We start from the raw sequence: 17,305 nt of genomic DNA, 5'->3' as shown, positions 1-17,305 counted from the left end.
AAGAAAAAAGAAAAGAAAAGAAGCTTGGTTAAGCGTTAATAAGGCTATCATAATTCTTTGTACTTTTCATTCTGAAAGCTCCCCTGTGAATCACGTAGGGCTGTGGCTCTTTGGTAGAACATCTGCTTTCCATCCAGACAGACCCAGCCTCCATCCCCAATGTCTCTGAGCAGGACTGGAGGACAAAAACTGTTGCCAGTTAGTATACTGAGTTAGTTTGACCTATGGTCTGGCACAGTTTAAAGGCAGATTCCAGTATTCACACATGCACGCACGCACACACACGCACACGCACAAAACCAGCCCTTCTGCTACTCCGGATGGTATTTCATGCATCTGACGTGGTGGACTATAGTTTATACAATAACCATGTTATTCTCTCAGGTGCCCCAAGACTCTTCAACACATTGAAGTTTAGCTTCTCTTGGGGGTGAGGACTAAGAGTTTAAATCTATATGATGAATGCAGGGACATAATAGGAACTCTTTATAGTAATCTGTTCATATATGGAAACTTGTCTGGTGGATTGATTGATCATTACCACAACCTCCTTGTGGAAGAAGAGTCCGTTTCTGTGTGGTGACAGAGAGTTTCAGCATTGATATACACTCCACACATGCTGGAGCAGTTATTGGGTTTAAGGCATGCACCTTAAAAAATGCTTTAAGATTTAGGGCTGTCTCTAATGCATGGGAAGGTTTCTGGGTTTCTAGGGATGGGAGAATGACTGCATCCATTTTTAATGGAGTCACTGAGGTCAGAGGCAGTATAAGAATTTTTTGTTTGTTTGGCAAGCCCTGCCTTTTCTAAGTAAATATCCATCGGGTGCTTGAGAGGCTCCTGAAGTTCAGCATTCTGGGGGCCAGTGCTAGTAGATAAATTAGGGGTTTGGAGGGATCAGTGGATTATTCAGTACTGATTGTTCCCAGTGTTTCCATATCCACTGTTCACATGCTGCAAAACAGCTGGTAGGAGCCTCTGTGGAATAGACACAATATTTGCCAAATATGCACAGCCCAAGACCTGGGTTTTAAGCCCAAGGCTTTTTATTGTTTAGCCTTGGGATCTGTTTTCTGAATGTCAGTTAGTTATTCCATGCAAAAGCCAAATGACGGTAAAGTAAGAGACACTAAGCATGTGCAGAGTGATCTTGCCTTACCAAAAAAACAGGGGCAATGTGACCCAATTCAATGCTTGAGCCAAAATGTGAAATGCTGTTATGCTCTGCTGCCACCACCGCAGCCACTTATGCTGACTGCCCCACTGCCTCTGCCACCAGCAACAGTGCCAATTTCCAGGGGGTTATTGCAGATTTTCATGCTCTTTTGGTGAGATCTCACCAGAAATTGGTGCTGCCACCTCTGCTGCCAGTGAGGTGGGCCTAAGGTGGTGGCTTCACCCCTCCTAATGACTGGTCCATGCCTGCCAATAAACGTTGAGCCTAGAGCTAAGGACTTCCATGAGAAAATACAACATGAGGCATAAGCTGGCTTTGAGTCTCTCTCATTCTACTTGCAACAGAACAGAATTGCCACAGAACAGGGACATTTACTGTTTACATTTGCATTGCAAACTGCTTTAAGCATCACAAGCAAAAGTGCCCTGTGAGTTTTCAAGCTGGGATGAAACCCGGCCAGCACCTCTGAAGAGAGGGCTATTGCCAGGTTGGGCCTGGAAAAGACCCCTGCCTGAAAACCAGGGCAGCTGCTGCCAGCCAGTGTAGGCAGTACTGAGCTAGATGGTTCAATGGTCTGACTCAGTACAAGGCAGCTTCCCGTGTTCATAAGTGTTGGACTTCTCAGACTGAAGGCATCCATCCCAACAAGTGCTGATAATTTTGAAAAGCAAATGGGAAATTGGACGTCCCTTGTTTTCTGGTGCTTATTTTCACCTCCACCCTCAGTGCTTCTGCATTATCACTCCTTTCCTTGCTTCTGGTGAAGTAGAGTTGGCGCCGTTCCCTTTGGAGCCTGTCAGCACCATTTTCCATCACTCAGTGAGATTGCTATTGATGAATGCTAATCACTTCTTCCTCCTCAGGGGATGTGTTGGCTGTTTCTTTCTCTTCTCTTCCCTCCCCACACTTTCCTTTAAAGGGGAATTTAAAAAAAAAACATTTTCAGGCTTGGGTGCCCAGAGAGACACCATCTAGTACGAATCAAATTCTATTCTCCCACCAGCAGTATCGAAACACCGTTCCTGCATGCCCTATGCAGTGTGAGATATGTTTGTAGAGTCTGTCTCCATGCCCACGCATCTGTTTTGCTGTAACAAGGGCATGCCGTGTTCAACAAAACCTATTTCAGGATCCTTATTATTCAGTGTGTAAATGTAATGGTTGCATTATTTTTAACACTTGGAATCTAATTTTCACTGCAGCCATGGAATGCATTATGATTAAAAGAGAAATACTGAATTACCTTGATCTCGATTTGTTTCTCATAATCTGGTGTGATTCAGTTGTAACTTGGTTATTTCTGATTCATACGATAAATTACAGAACTGGTACTTAAGTTTTGCATGGGATGAATCTCAGCCATTGCATTATTTCTCTTTCTGCTTGACAAAGGGTAGCACAGATCTGTTCATTCTTATTGTGACAGGTCACAAAGGAGGCAGGAAGAAAAAAAATAATCCATGTTAGGGAACTGCAAAGTGCAAAACTAGGGGTTGCATGGTACGACATGCAGTTAACAGTGTCCAAAGCAACTGTGATGCTGTCATAGCTGCATTTCAACAGTAGCACTTTATTACTCAGGTCAGCTGACCCAACAGGACCCTCACATTCACCTATCCATAAGGTCTGTTGACTTACAGAATACCATGTGGGTAGGCTCTGAATGTGGTCAAGCGAAGGACAAGTTAAGGTATATAAAGAATGGGAACAAAATTCCTATGAAACATGTCTTGTGCCAGGGAGAAATTCAGATGTTGGTTGCTGATCTCTTGCCTCTGTAATGGTGTGGGGATAAACCTCTTTTAAGACACTTTGCAGGTGGTAGTTGCACCCCATATATGGAGAATAGTGTTTTAATGGATAATATTTTATTCTATTCTTGGGGTGTCCTTTCATTGGGATGACATAATAGCTGAAATCAACCTGATAATTTAGTATCCAGTTGTGAAAGGTCTACAACTCTGTCTTCTTTCATTTTTTGGGGGGGGGGAGAAAATGGGGTTGCTCACTAACCACCTAATGCAATACATGCTGGTGGCAGCACCACCTTGTAATTCCCCAGCATTGGAAAGAATCAGCTGCTTTAACCATTACTTTTATTAGTATTATTTATTAAATTTCTATACCACCGAACTCTGGTAGGAAAAAAGATATATTGAGCCTTGCATTTATGGAGAATTTAACCTGTTGAGAACTTCAAGAAACTATAAAGCCATGTGTTTATTTGATAAAACTTGGCAAGAATTTATTTCCTTCTTTAACAAGAATGATGCAGAGCCAGAATAATACGCCTGCTTTTGGACCTCACAAATATCCACTGGAGAAACCCGTCATCTACAATTTAAGCAGAACAAACAAGAATCACCTTTATCTGCAATAAAATAAGACAGGGTAGTATTATTATTATTAGTTGAATTATTAAACCTTGTACTCCACAAGACACACGTCTCCAAATACTCCAAATACAAGTGGTAGAAATGCACAAGGAAGGTACATTGTTCTGTATTTAACTAAATATTCTTATAGAGAAAAGATATCACCCCCAAAAGTTTTAGAGCCAGGTTTCCTTCTTAACTTTGATTGATGTAACCCTGTTGGCCAATTGCAACTTAAAAGTTGTGAATGTGACACAATACAGGATTTTCCAGATCAGGTATCTTCAACCTTTTTAGACCCATGACCTAGTTTTAACCCAAGCATGTATTTGCGGATTCATTTATTAATCTTTCACTCTATAGTAAGTAAAACCTTTATTGGCATCAAACAAACTCGCATACAAAATAATAACAGATTAAAACTGTCACTGTGGCAAACGCTGTGTTAAGAGAGAGAAGGGAATAATTTGCTATCCGCTTTCACGACAATGGGGCTTCTAATGATTCAGACGACTGCAGAGTATAACGACGAGAAAATAGTAAATTTCACTCTATATTTGCATGGTGGTAGTGCTGCTGTTGAGACCCACCTTAGATCAGGCTGTGACCCGCCAGATAAAGACCATTGATCTAGATCAGCCCTCCCCAACCTGGTGGGATACAATCATCCCTGATTGTTGGCCATACTAACATGGGGTGATGGGAATTGTAGTCCAAAACATCTGCAGGGCACCAGGTTGGGTGAGGCTGGTCTAGATTATGTGCACAATCTCTTGTTGCATAAATATTTCTAAGCCCATGCATTCTGCTGTTTACCATTAACTGATACTGATGATGCTGTTGTTGTTGATGATGTTCCTCAGTCACTGTCAACAAACCAGATTGCCAGTCTCTGCAAACTTTCAACATCACCAATGCCATGATGAATGTCAGGTTATTAAGCATGTTGGAGGGTGGAGATTATTTTGAACTTTCTTCTCTGTTGAATCACCATGCCAGTTCAAAGCCCACTTGTGACTCATGACTGAATACACATTCATCATGTAAGCAGTTTGTCTGATGTGATAATCATGGATACCTAAACCCAATAGCCACTGGTTTAACTCAACATAGCATAAAAGTGTTGTTTTGCTTTATAGCAAACCCTAACCAGATTTTCTTGATAGGAGTTCAGTGATTTTTTACTCGGAAGTCAATATATTGAGTTGGTAAGGCTCATTTGACATCAAGACAAAACTGAGCCTTCATTGTTATTGGCCCTCTCCTGGAGAATGCTCTTACAACTGAGATTCAGCAAGCACCTTCTAATCTAAACATTTGCTGAAAACATTTCGGTGCTGCAGAGTTATGCAAATGATTAAGAGAATCATTTTTGCAATATTCAGCTGGTAATCTATTTTATTTCTTGTGTGGTTCTGATTGTATTATAATTGATGTCAACAACTCTGATTTTTTTAAATGAAATTGTGGTATACACATATTTTATAAATAAATAAATATATGTTTAGAATTGCACTGTTTATTTGTTGACATAACAAAGCATCAAAGTATTTCACATTAATTGCAACTTAAAGGACTAGAAGAGCCATAAACTGATGGATGCACATTAATATTGTTCAGGTATGTCAAACTAATATGTAATAATGTACCCCTCTGCATCTTTTTTTCCTGGCTTCTAGGGTCAAAATGTATTTGGACTTGATATAATTGAGACGCCGGAGGGGGACAAGTGGCCCCAGTTGATAGTACAGCAGGTACTTGACAGGGAGCAGAAGGATACCTATGTGATGAAAATTAAAGTGGAAGATGGCGGCAACCCTCCACGATCCAGCACTGCTATTCTCCAAGTAACAGTTACTGATGTGAATGACAACCGCCCAGTGTTCAAGGAGAATGATATTGAAGTCAGTGTTCCTGAAAGTGCCCCTGTGGGCACCTCTGTCTCTCAGCTTCATGCTACTGATGCCGATCTGGGCTCAAATGCCCAGATCCACTTCTACTTTAGCAGCCAGCTCACTACCTTGGCCAAAAGGCTGTTTGCCATTGATAACACCACAGGTCTCATCACCATCAAGGAACCACTGGACCGGGAGGAATCTCCAGTACACAAGTTAACAGTCTTAGCAAGTGATGGCAGTTCAACACCTTCAAGAGCAACAGTGACAGTGAATGTCACAGACATTAATGATAACATCCCATCAATAGACACGAGGTACATTATCAACCCGGTGAATGGGACTGTGCTTTTGTCAGAGAAAGCACCACTCAATACTAAAATTGCCCTCATTACTGTAATGGATAAGGATTCTGAGCTTAACGGCAAAGTTACCTGCTACACTGACCACGATGTACCATTCAGGTTAAAGCCTGTGTTTGATAATCAGTTTCTGCTGGAGACAGCCACATTCCTCGACTACGAGGCCACCCGGGAATATGCCATTAAAATAGTGGCTTCTGATTCAGGAAAACCACCTTTGAACCAGTCTGCAATGTTGCTCATCAAAATCAAAGATGAGAATGACAATGCACCAGTGTTCACACAGCCTGTCATTGGACTGTCTATCCCTGAGAATAATGCTCCTGGCACCCAGCTGACCAAGATTAGTGCTACAGATGCAGATAGTGGGCGCAATGCTGAAATCAGCTACATGCTGGGCTTGGATGCACCACCCATCTTCAACCTGGATCGCCGTACAGGCATTCTGACAGCAGTGAGAAAGCTGGACAGGGAAAAACAGGACAGATACTCATTCACTGTGCTGGCGAAAGATAATGGGATGCCACCCTTACAGACCAATGCTACTGTGACAGTTTCAGTCTTGGACCAGAACGACAACAGCCCTGCCTTCACCCATAACGAGTATAATTTCTACGTACCAGAAAACCTACCCATGTATGGCACTGTTGGGCTGATCACTGTGACAGACGCAGACTCCGGAGAGAACGCAGCCGTGACCTTGTCTATATTGAATGGCAAAGATAATTTCATTATTGATCCCCTCACTGGAGTCATACGGCCTAATATTACCTTTGACAGGGAGCAGCAAGGTTCTTATACCTTTCAGGTGAAGGCTGTGGATGGAGGGAGGCTGCAACGTTCATCAACTGCCAAGGTGACCATCAATGTGGTTGATGTGAATGACAACAGGCCTGTTTTTGTCATGCCTTCATCTAACTACTCGTATGACTTGGTTCCAATAACCACCAGCCCAGGCTCTGTAGTCACAAAGGTGTTTGCCATTGACAATGATACAGGGATGAATGCGGAGCTTCGCTATAGCATTATTGGTGGGAATTCACGGGGATTGTTTATGATTGACCAGTTAACAGGCAATGTTACTTTGAAAGAGAAGGTCATATCGGCAGATCATGGGTTACACAGGCTAGTTATCAAAGTCAATGATTTAGGACAGCCTGAGTCACTATATACTATAGCACTGGTGCATTTGTTTGTGAATGAAACTGTCACCAATGGATCCTTTGTCCAAGAGTTAGTGCGCCGAAACATGGAAACTCCAGTTGGCCAAAATGTTGGGGATGGTGAGATAACCCCACAGACGAATGACTATGTCAAGATCATAATTGCTATCATTGCAGGTACCATGACAGTAATACTGGTCATCTTTGTGACTGCCCTGGTGCGATGCCGTCAAACACCCAGGCACAAGGTTGTCCAGAAAAGCAAGCAGAGTGGTGAGTGGGTTTCTCCAAACCAAGAAAACCGTCAGATCAAAAAGAAGAAGAAGAAGAAGAAGCGCTCTCCCAAAAGCCTTCTTCTCAACTTTGTGACCATCGAAGAATCTAAGCCTGATGATCCTGGCCATGAACATATCAATGGCACTCTGGACATTCCCGTGGAGCTGGAAGAACAGACTATGGGAAAATATAACTGGGCCACCACACCAACAACCTTTAAGCCTGACAGCCCAGATTTAGCAAAGCACTACAAGTCTGCCTCACCACAGCCCACTTTCCAAATAAAACCCGAGACTCCAGTGCCACCGAAGAAGCACCATGTCATTCAGGAACTGCCTCTGGATAACACCTTCGTGGTGGGCTGCGATTCACTCTCCAAGTGCTCCTCCAGCAGCTCAGACCCTTACAGCGTCTCTGAATGCAGCTGTCAAGGAGGGTTCAAGACTCCAGGCTCCATCCACACCAGACAGGTAATGCCAAGTTGCTCATTTGCACCTTTCTCTCTGCTTCTCTCCTTTCCTTTTGCTTTATCTTTTTCTTCTTTTTTTAATTTCGCTGTGCCTTTTAAATCTTTATATATAAATATATAAAAAAAACCTTAAGCATTCATGCTTGGCTGAAGCGCTGAGAAGTAAACAGTTTGTGATCCATCAATACTAAATGGAAGAAAATGAGAATGAAGTGACTCTTGGCTATCAGGGAATTTTGATTGCTGAATGAGCATATTTAGAAGGTAATTCCTGTCTGCAGATGGCAGTGTGGCACTTCTCGCTTTGCATAGTGGATAGCAGTAGCTTAGATCTGCAGAACAAAAGAGAGGTTACAGGCCTGTCCTCGCTAGCCTCCTTTGCTTGGGAATCTAAGCAATCTAGGCCAGGTGGAAAGCAATAAAGCTTTGCAGGATCTGATAAGTGGTTCTTAATGTTAATGGAGTCTGGAATTGCAGACTTCTTTGGTTGGAGCCGTACCTCAAGGTCTCTCAGCAAAAAAGAAGAAGAATAAAGCAGGCTGCCCCCCTCAACTCCCCTTAATGGACTGAGTGCCTTTTTCCAGGCTAGGAATATACACTGCTGTATTGGTTCCTAAAAGCTGGGCACCTGACACAACTGACAGCATAAAACAGCCCTGGAGTTAAAGGGGGAGGAAAAGATAATATCAGAGGCATTACAAATGCTGCCCAGCTTTTACTAACACTACACTGTAAAAATTTAGTCTCCCATGTCAATGGCTAAAGCGCAGTCCAGGCTTATGTGTTAGAAGGGGTTGGGCAAAGTGCAGCTACACCGTGTTTTGTTTTTAGTTGATAAAGAGAATGCACACCTCTAAATGGTGATTCTAAAAAGCTGCATTATTTCCATTAAAAGTAATAATAATTTAAAACTTCAGTATTAGCAGTAATGCTAGCAGCATACGCTGGGGTGGACTTTGGTCTTTGGGATTTCAGCACGTTCCCCCGCCTCTCACCTTCTGTTCTGCTCAATCCACTACATCGTACTTGCAATGCCCTGCAGCTCAGTGCCCAGTGCAACTTTGCCCTAAATCTGCCTCTGGATGTGCTTACTGTTGCAATGAGTGCTTGTCTGGCTTTCAAGGAGCTGGTCAAACAAAACGACTCTCTTAAAAAAAGAAGTGTTGAAGCAGCAAAGGTGCGCCGCCCGTTTCCCTCCATTGACCATTACTTTGGTTGTGTTGCAATTACTTGTCTCAGTTGAGAATCGGGTCTTTGGATTTCATTTGGGTCTTCTTGGGCAATTGGCAATGTAGTTAAGGGAGAAGGAACTTAAAACACCCGCCTCCCTAAAACTTTTCTACACCTTTTTATGGGTGTTGATTGAAGGAAAGCTTCATCTTTTTTCTCATGCCTAAAACACAGCTTCAGCAGTAGTTATAATATCTGAATGGAAATATATTTGAGTGCTATCCTGCTGACTCAGGTTGGTTATATTTAATCACTAAAGGAAACTTTGGGCTTATTCAAATCAGAGTGAGATTCAATCACGGCTCAGAAAATATATGAAGGGAATGTGAATATTGGACAGTTTCCAAACAGAACAAGTGGCACATGCAATGAAATGATGTGGAATGTAGGAAGCTGCCTTATGCAGAGTCAGACCAGTGGTCCATCTAGGTCAGTATAATCCACAGGATTTCAGGCAGGGAAGATTTCAGCCCTACCTGGACATACTGGGGATTAGACCTGGGTCTATCTGCATGCAAAGCAGATGCTCCTAGCCAAGGTCCACCTAGCCATGGACCTTCTGCAAACTTCTCCTGATCCCAAGAGGAGTTATGTTGTTTTAGGCACTAGCCATTCTGGAACAAGAGCCCAGTAGTGATGTTCAGACCTCACCTGGGTTGGTGCAGGGTTCAGGAAGGAGAAAGGAATGACTCCTCATACCATCTGTCCTGAGACTTCTCCAGGCTATGCTGAATGATCAGAGAGTTAATCATAGGAAAGTCCTATTGCCTGTGACCATGGAAAGTTGCTGTTTCCCCAACTGGGTGCCCTATGAGTGCTATTGCTCCAGCACCCATAATTCCTAGGGCTTGGCCATGCTGGCTGGGGCTGGTGGAAGCTGAAGCACAAAATGTCTGGATGTAACCAGGTTGGAAGAAGGTGATTTAAATGATTGAACCTAGAGATTATTTCCTCTTCCTCTATCTCTTCCACTCCCTGAGCTATTAAAAGTAAACTTGGCATTCTACTTTTTAGACATTACTAACAATTGCAACTATTGTATGACAAGTGTGGGAAACAGAAACAAAGGTTCTATTCAGCCCTGGAATCCTTTCCCTTAATCCAGATATATAGATTAAAGGCCTGGGTGCAGCAAGGCTGCTATTGGGTGGGGGCTAACCAGGGAGGGGGGAAAGAAGAGAAGAAGAAGAAGAAGAAGAAGAAGAAGAAGAAGAAGAAGAAGAAGAAGAAGAAGAAGAAGAAGAAGAAGAGGAAGAGGAAGAGGAAGAGGAAGAAGAAGAAGAAGAAGAAGAAGAAGAAGAAGAAGAAGAAGAAGAAGAAGAAGAAGAAGAAGAAGAAGAAGAAGAAGCCATCACTTTGGAATAAAATAAGCTACAACTTTATTGATTACAGATGTAAACAGGTTTTGGAGTAGGCATTGGAGTAGGCACCCAGCATAACTGCTGTTTGATTCTCATAATTGATCTCAGTTTAAGGATCACCCTGTGACGTACATCAAAGCAGGGTGTCTTCTGAGATCACCATTTGGGGAGAGTATCCTGGGAAATCAACCACTGTCTGGGCATAAGGATCACAGCACCTCCCTTTGGGCCTTTTAATGAAGTACCCCCACCCCATGGAATGTGAGGTGAGAGTCCTGCTCACCTCCCAGCCCCACCCACCTTGACTTACCCACCCAAGTTGTGACAATTGCTACAAAGAAGGCAAAAACTCCCAACTGGTTCAATTTGCCTGGAGGACAAATTGCTCCCTGGCCCCAAATATGGTGACCCAGTGCTTCCATAGCACGGTCCTAATTGCTTTCTGCTCACTAACACTCAAACAGAACCATGGCAAGATATGAAAGGAGGGAGGGTGGGGAAGTTAACCACTAACTAGACCCAGAGCAGGAGGTGCATGCTGGCATCACTCAGGTTCACTCCGAACCCTTGCCCCTTCTGGGCCTCCTGTGATTGCCTGGAACCATGGATGGAAGACCAGAAGCCTGTGTGACCATTGGGGAAGAAGTGATGTCCCCACTCAACTGCACAGGAAACCAGCACTCCCCACCCCCACCCCTAGTGCAACCGTGGTCCATGGGAGGCTGCAATCGCTGCACACCGGGGGGTAAGCGGTCCTTATTCGGATCCAACTCAACCATTCAGACTGCACATAGTAGCAGTATAGAAAAGGGATTCATGACATTTTGAAATGTAATGAATACAGGGCTGAAGAGAAAACTATACTTTCTTACTTCCCTGCCTACCCATCCAAATGTGTGTTAACCTCCACTGGTTATCAGTTTCAGTATTATTTTATTATGAGGACCTGCTTCCTGCTTGAGAGGGTTTGTTTCATCTGACCTGGGAGGGCATGACCCAGACTTACTCCAGTTACAAAAAGCTGGAACAAACTCTTGGGAGTTGAGAATCGGATGTTACTGGATTTACTGGCTGTTTAAAATGTTTAAAATTGTTTCTAAATGGCCTTTGAGCTGTGGCTTTTAAATTCTGGGTTTGTTTCTGTTTAAAAATAATAAAAAGATGTAGGGTGTGTCTAGGAAGAGGAGCAGGAGAAAGCTGGGGGGGGGGGTGTCACAGTGGTCCAGAGCAGGTGGAAGGTGGGGAAAGCTGTGCAAGGGACACATGACACAGGCAGTTGGTTCCTGCTGTGTGCCAGCCCCTCCTCCAACTTGTAGTTGTGCTATCAGCCAGTCCTCCTTTCTACAGCTGCTGTTGCTGAATGCCAGGGCTGAGGAAGACCTCTCTGATCTGATTATGGACGAGGAGACTAATTTGGCTTGTATCACTGAGACCTGGGTGAGTGATCATGCTAGAGTTGGTCTCACCCGGTTCTGCCCAGCTCGGTACTTGGTGCAGCATCAGGGCAGTCTTGAGGGTCAGTGTCACAGGAGTGTGCCAGCACTTTCAGAACGGATTCAGTTTGACTTCCAATGTACGACTGTATTGAGGACTCAGAGACTGCTGGTTCTGGGGGACTTCAACATCCATGCCAACGTGACTGGTGTTGGGGTGGCTCAGGTCTATGGGCTGTCCCAACATGTCAGTGGCCCAATGCATATGGCAGGCCACACTATGGAGCTTGTTTTCTCAGTTGCGCAGGGAGGGTGTGATTTCCAGCGTGTGTTATGGTCAGATCACTTCCTGTTGAGATTTAGGCTTTCAGCACCTTTCCCCCTCTGCAAGGGTAGGGAACATATGAGGATTTCCTTAGGGACTGATGGATCTAATGGGTTTCCTGATGTCTTCGGTGGATTTCCCTCCTGATATGACTGATGCTCCTACCAAAGCCCTGGCTGACCTCTAGAACAGGGGTTCCCAACAAAATTTTCTCGAGGACCCCTCATCGAGCCGCTATTGTGACAAGGACCCCCATTAATTCCTAATCCTAAAATTAAAAAGTGAGAGCCAAATTAAGAGTCTTTTTATATTTTATATTTATACGTTTTTTACAGTTCTTCCTCTTCATCTGTAGGCCTTTGTCGTTTTAACGAACCACTTTTTAACCAACGGTCCATTTTTAACTACGCGAACTGTAGCTTCCGCGAAAAACAACGCTTTGTTTACAAACACTACTGTTTTGCAAAGAGGCAGCATGCGCCAGGGAGGAGGGAGGGGAATGGAGAAGACAGGGTACCTGCGCAGTAGCGCACAAATGAAGCTGATGCGCACAAAGCATCTTGGGGAGGTGAGCGTTAGTATAATGCGTGCGCTGCCTCTTTGCAAAACAGTAGTGTTTGTAAAGCGCCACCTAATGGCATACAGCAGAACTACTGCCTCTATCTAATTGTAGTTTTGCGCTAGACTCTGCTCATGCAGGAAGCGGCCAAAACAAAAAATCTGTTATCATACGAAATATATTTAATATATTTTTTATTCTAATAGCATCTTGCGGACCCCTCTGGCATAGCTCGCGGACCCCTGGGGGTCCCCGGACCACCTGTTGGGAACCACTGCTCTAGAACATCTGAATGGCCCAGATCATTGACACGAAGACTCCTGATCACCCTCTCCCAATTGGGGGGGGGGGCTTGTGTTATACTCCAGAGCTTAGAACGAGGAAATGAGCTGGGAGATGGCTTGAATGTGAGTGGAGGAAAGATCTGGTGGAATGCAAATGAACAATGGAGCCTACCTAATAGCAGTGAAGGTAGCATGGAAGGCATAATTTGCTGCCTCCATTGCATCCTCACTCTGCCATCTGGCAGAGCTGTTCTGGGTAGTGCAGGGTCTTTTACATTCTGACCTGAAGTAGGTGGTGGGATTGATGGTGCAGTGGTACCCCGACTTACAAATTTAATGCATTCTGAACACACATTCATAAGTCGAAAAAAATCCTAAGTCGAATCCCATAGGAATGCATTGGGAGAAAAATTCGTAAGTTGAAGCAACCTGATCTAAAAATTTGTAAGTCGAAAAAATCGTATCTAAACCGCATTCAAGATGGCAGACAGAGCTCCGATAGTAAGTCGAAACATTTGTAAGTTGAGTCATTCGTAAGTCGAGGTACTACTGTAGCTCCTCACTGTGTTTGCAAAGCATTTTGAAGACAAAATCTCTTGCATTCACTAGGATCTTAATTCTGCTGCTACAGCAGATTACTCTCAAGGGATGTCTAGAGCACTGTTGAGTCCTGTTGTGTTGGATGAGTTTCAGTTAGTAAGGATGTGGACAAGGTGCTTGGATCAGTGCAACAATGTTATGTGGACTCTTGTCCCTCTTGACATAAAAAATAGTGGAGGGGGGGAGCTGGCTGGGGCAGGGAGGGATTAATGAATCCTTGTGAGAGGGGGTTGTCCCTGCCTACTTAAAGATAAAACCACGCTCCAAGAAACGCTCCCTTGATTAAGAAGATCTAAGTAACTACGGTACCCACAAGTTGCTAATCTCCCCTTCATGGGCAAGGTTCTTGAACAGGTGATTGCAGACCAGATTCAGACATGTAACCTCATCAAGAACAGACAATCACCCAGCCATCCATGCTAGGTAACCACCCACCAGCAGTGTCTCAGACTTATTTAGATTGAGCTTTAGTTCTTTAGCTCTCATCCAGTCCATTACTGAGGCAGGGCAACCAATAGCTGCTGCAGGTACTCAGAGCTATACCAGTACACTTCTTCCATCCTCCCTCAACCTGAGGAGTTTGTGGCAGCTTGATGATGAGTAAACCTTCTTTATCCAGAAACTGATGTGGCATACCCTCCAAATGTCCTGATTTTCCAAGGACAGTGCCAAAATTATGAAAGCCACCCCCGGCACGTGTGGTGTGTCCCACTGGTGTGGTGGTGATGGCGCTTACCCTTCTTCTGATAGGAAATGCTTTGTGGTGGTGGTGGTGGTGGGAAATGGAGTTCAAGGAGGCTCAGTTGGGGGGGGGGAGTAAGAAGTGTCCCCATTTTCATCTGAGGATTGTTGGAGGGTATGGTGTGGTCCCAGCACTATATAGGATAGATTGTCTGCATCTGAGCTGAAGGCAGTTCTGAGCCTGGTCCTCCTCTGAAGTTACCACTTACTTTTTCTTGCATTAAAATCCAAGCAAATTAGTAAAAAGAGGAAGAAAAATATTTAAGGTTTATTTTAGAGTGTTTATGCCACACCCTTCCTACATAACTACAGTACTCAGGGTGACTCAGTGCAAGTTGAAAAATGTTTTAAAGTTGAGAGTTCACTAGCTTTTCCTGTTCTGCACCTCTTAACATATGCAGTCACTAAGTGTGTGTCAAGTTTACGCCTTTGGTATCAATTCATTTACCATTTCAGGTAAAGCTGAATTTGCACATGCAGAACTGCTGCTTGAGTTCCCCAGTTTGGTTTGTTGGTGTTCCAGCAGGCAGTATCCATTCTTATATGGCATGGGTTGCACTGAAAATCAAGCCGGCCAATTTTACATATGCAAACTGGGTCCAAAAGTTGGCATTTTTGCACTGATGCACTTTGGAAAACTTAACTATGCTTGCTGTAGGAACAGGACCTTTGTGTGTTTGACACCTTTGCCATTACTCTGCATTGATTTTCTCCAGCCCTGCTTTCATGCATACTTTTGACCATTCTTTACTATTGCACTTTACAGTGAGATCATGACGATTTAGCCAGAATATTTTACATTAATTGCTCTGCTTTGTTTCAGTCTTCTTTCCTCCCATATTCCATCTCTCCCAATATTATTTTCTCACAATATTTTAAACATATGCTATCTTGATATCAGCAAGTTCTTAAACATGATGACAATACATGGTTGGTGGGTGGGTAGGAGGGAGGGAGGGAGGTAGATGTGGCATGTGTTTATTTATACAGACCTTCCTCAATGTCAGAGAATTCTAACAAAATGGGGGGTTAAAATATGTTGCAGTGAGTCTCTTGAGTGCATGGCATTTTGTAATTATATACATTTACAAGGTCTGAAGCCGGCTGTACCACATATTTTGACATAAGAGTTGCATTGTATTAAGTAATGTATTTCCACTAAGGGCATGTATGTACTATGATCTTATGTTGATTTAAAGCCATTTGCTAGTCATGTCTTTCCCCAAAGAATCCTGGGAATTGAAATTTGATGAATGTGTCAAGAGTCCTTTATTGCAATGCTTAGTTAGCACCCCTTCCCCACCCCCTCCACCCCACCCCTCCCCACAGAATATATAACTAGAGTTTCCATCGAATGACCCCTTGCAGGCATTGGCTAATCCCTTGATATTGAAATGCATCTTCCACCATTCCTGACAGCTGCCCACACTGACTGGGGCCAAGGTCTGGAAATCAGCAACTTCTGAAGAGAACCATGCTGGCTACCTAGCAAATCTATCCTTTATATAGATCCTGATATGCCTCTTAGTAGGGCAGCTTGGAGGGATAGCTGTTATATCCAGATAAACCCCAAAAGCAAGCATCCTGTAAATCAGGGATGGGAAATTGGTTGTCATCCTGATATTGTAGGAACACAACTCCCATAATTCCTTACTATTGACCATGCTGGGTGGGACTGATAAGAATTGGTGCCCAACCACATCTGAGTGGGGGGCACAGGTTCCCCAAGCCTGCATCTCCCATATGAATGTTTGGAATCTGAATTGCCTATCTAAATCTAAAAATAGTAAAATCTCCCTGAGTCCCTCCCCATCCCCATGACACTATTAAGCTAGTTGATAGCTGCCAAGCCGACTTTTAAGGTAGGGTTGGAGATGTGATGATGAAGGCAGGGGCTTTTCTCATGCTGTTTCTCTGTTTGCCAGCTCTGAACGTCTTCGCATCAGCTGTTAAGTACTGAAGTCGTATACACAATGATGTTAAGCCAGCAAACATGGAAATATGGGAATAGCACGAGAAAGCCCTTTGTCCTCTCTCCCTGATTGCTGAAGAATTTTATCGTCTGATCTCCAGAGGGGTTTTCGAAGTGGCGGTGAACTGTTCAAGCTGCCCTACTGAAAGGTATTCAGGGCAAGAACGCTAAGACAGAAAAGGAAAGAAAAGAAAGACAAAGAGAGACTTGAGAACATTGTGCTATAAGTGTTCGATAATGTAGGGTTTTTCCCTAAGGCAAAATAAGTGATATTAACCATCACTGGGTGTGAATGGTGGTAACTATATAAGATATATCTTTTTATTCTCTTATGTTGCTGAAAGCCACTTTGTCCTTAATGGACTAATGCCCTTAACTTATTTACGCTGAGGATATCTGTTGTCCCTGCTCCCCTCCCTTATAGCAGGGATGGGGAACCTGTTCCTTTCCAGGTGTTGCTGGACTGCAACTCCCATCAGCCCCACCCAGCATGCCCAGTGGTTAGGGATGGTGAGTTGCCTAGTCCAGCAACAGTGAAGGGCCACAGGTTCCCCAATCCCACCTTCTGCCTTCTATCCCATATACATGATGATAAAGGAGCAATAACTTTTAGGCATATACATAAAAAAAGACAAAGTAAAGTTATCTATACTCCCTGCATTTCTTGGTAAAATGCTTTGTCTCATATGCTCCAGAATGAGAAATTATTGTTGGTTTATTTTTTTATTTTCTGGGGGGGGGAGGGGGGTTATTGTAAGAAATACTTTTTTTCCGCTATGCAGGATAGCCAGATATGAGCATTTTACAGTGCTTTGTTGATCTTAAAATGCCAAATGGCTCGTTCCACTGGCTTAACACGCCATCAATCCTCAGCATGGTGGAAAGTCAGCTGCTAATGCATTTTCTCCATGACACACATCATGGAGAATGTGAAGGGCGGTTCCATGTGCAGCAGGGCTAGGAAACATGGGGACATCCAAATGTTGTTGGACTCCAATTCCCATCAGCTCCAGCCAGTAGCGTCAAAGGTCAAGGGTGATGGGAGTTATAGCCCACCACAACGGGTACCCTTGCTCTACATGG

General features: G+C 43.7%; 1 protein-coding gene across 1 annotated transcript in view; it reads left to right on the top strand.

Annotated features, from left to right (window-relative positions):
* PCDH11X (protocadherin 11 X-linked) overlaps nt 1-16,893 on the top strand; it is a 176,682-nt gene extending 159,789 nt beyond the window's left edge. Inside the window, exons 4-5 of the mRNA XM_060270233.1 lie at nt 5,232-7,718; nt 16,176-16,893. Coding sequence (XP_060126216.1) covers nt 5,232-7,718; nt 16,176-16,181 — 2,493 coding nt within the window. The 3' untranslated portion in view covers nt 16,182-16,893. The remainder of the gene's footprint in view (nt 1-5,231; nt 7,719-16,175) is intronic.
* The last annotated feature ends 412 nt before the right edge of the window (nt 16,894-17,305 follow it).

This window comes from Zootoca vivipara, chromosome Z (genome assembly GCF_963506605.1).
Source record: "Zootoca vivipara chromosome Z, rZooViv1.1, whole genome shotgun sequence".
NCBI classification, from domain to species: Eukaryota; Metazoa; Chordata; class Lepidosauria; order Squamata; family Lacertidae; genus Zootoca; species Zootoca vivipara.
The sequence above is the reverse complement of the archived record's forward strand: the minus strand, read 5'-3'. Positions and strand labels throughout refer to the sequence as shown.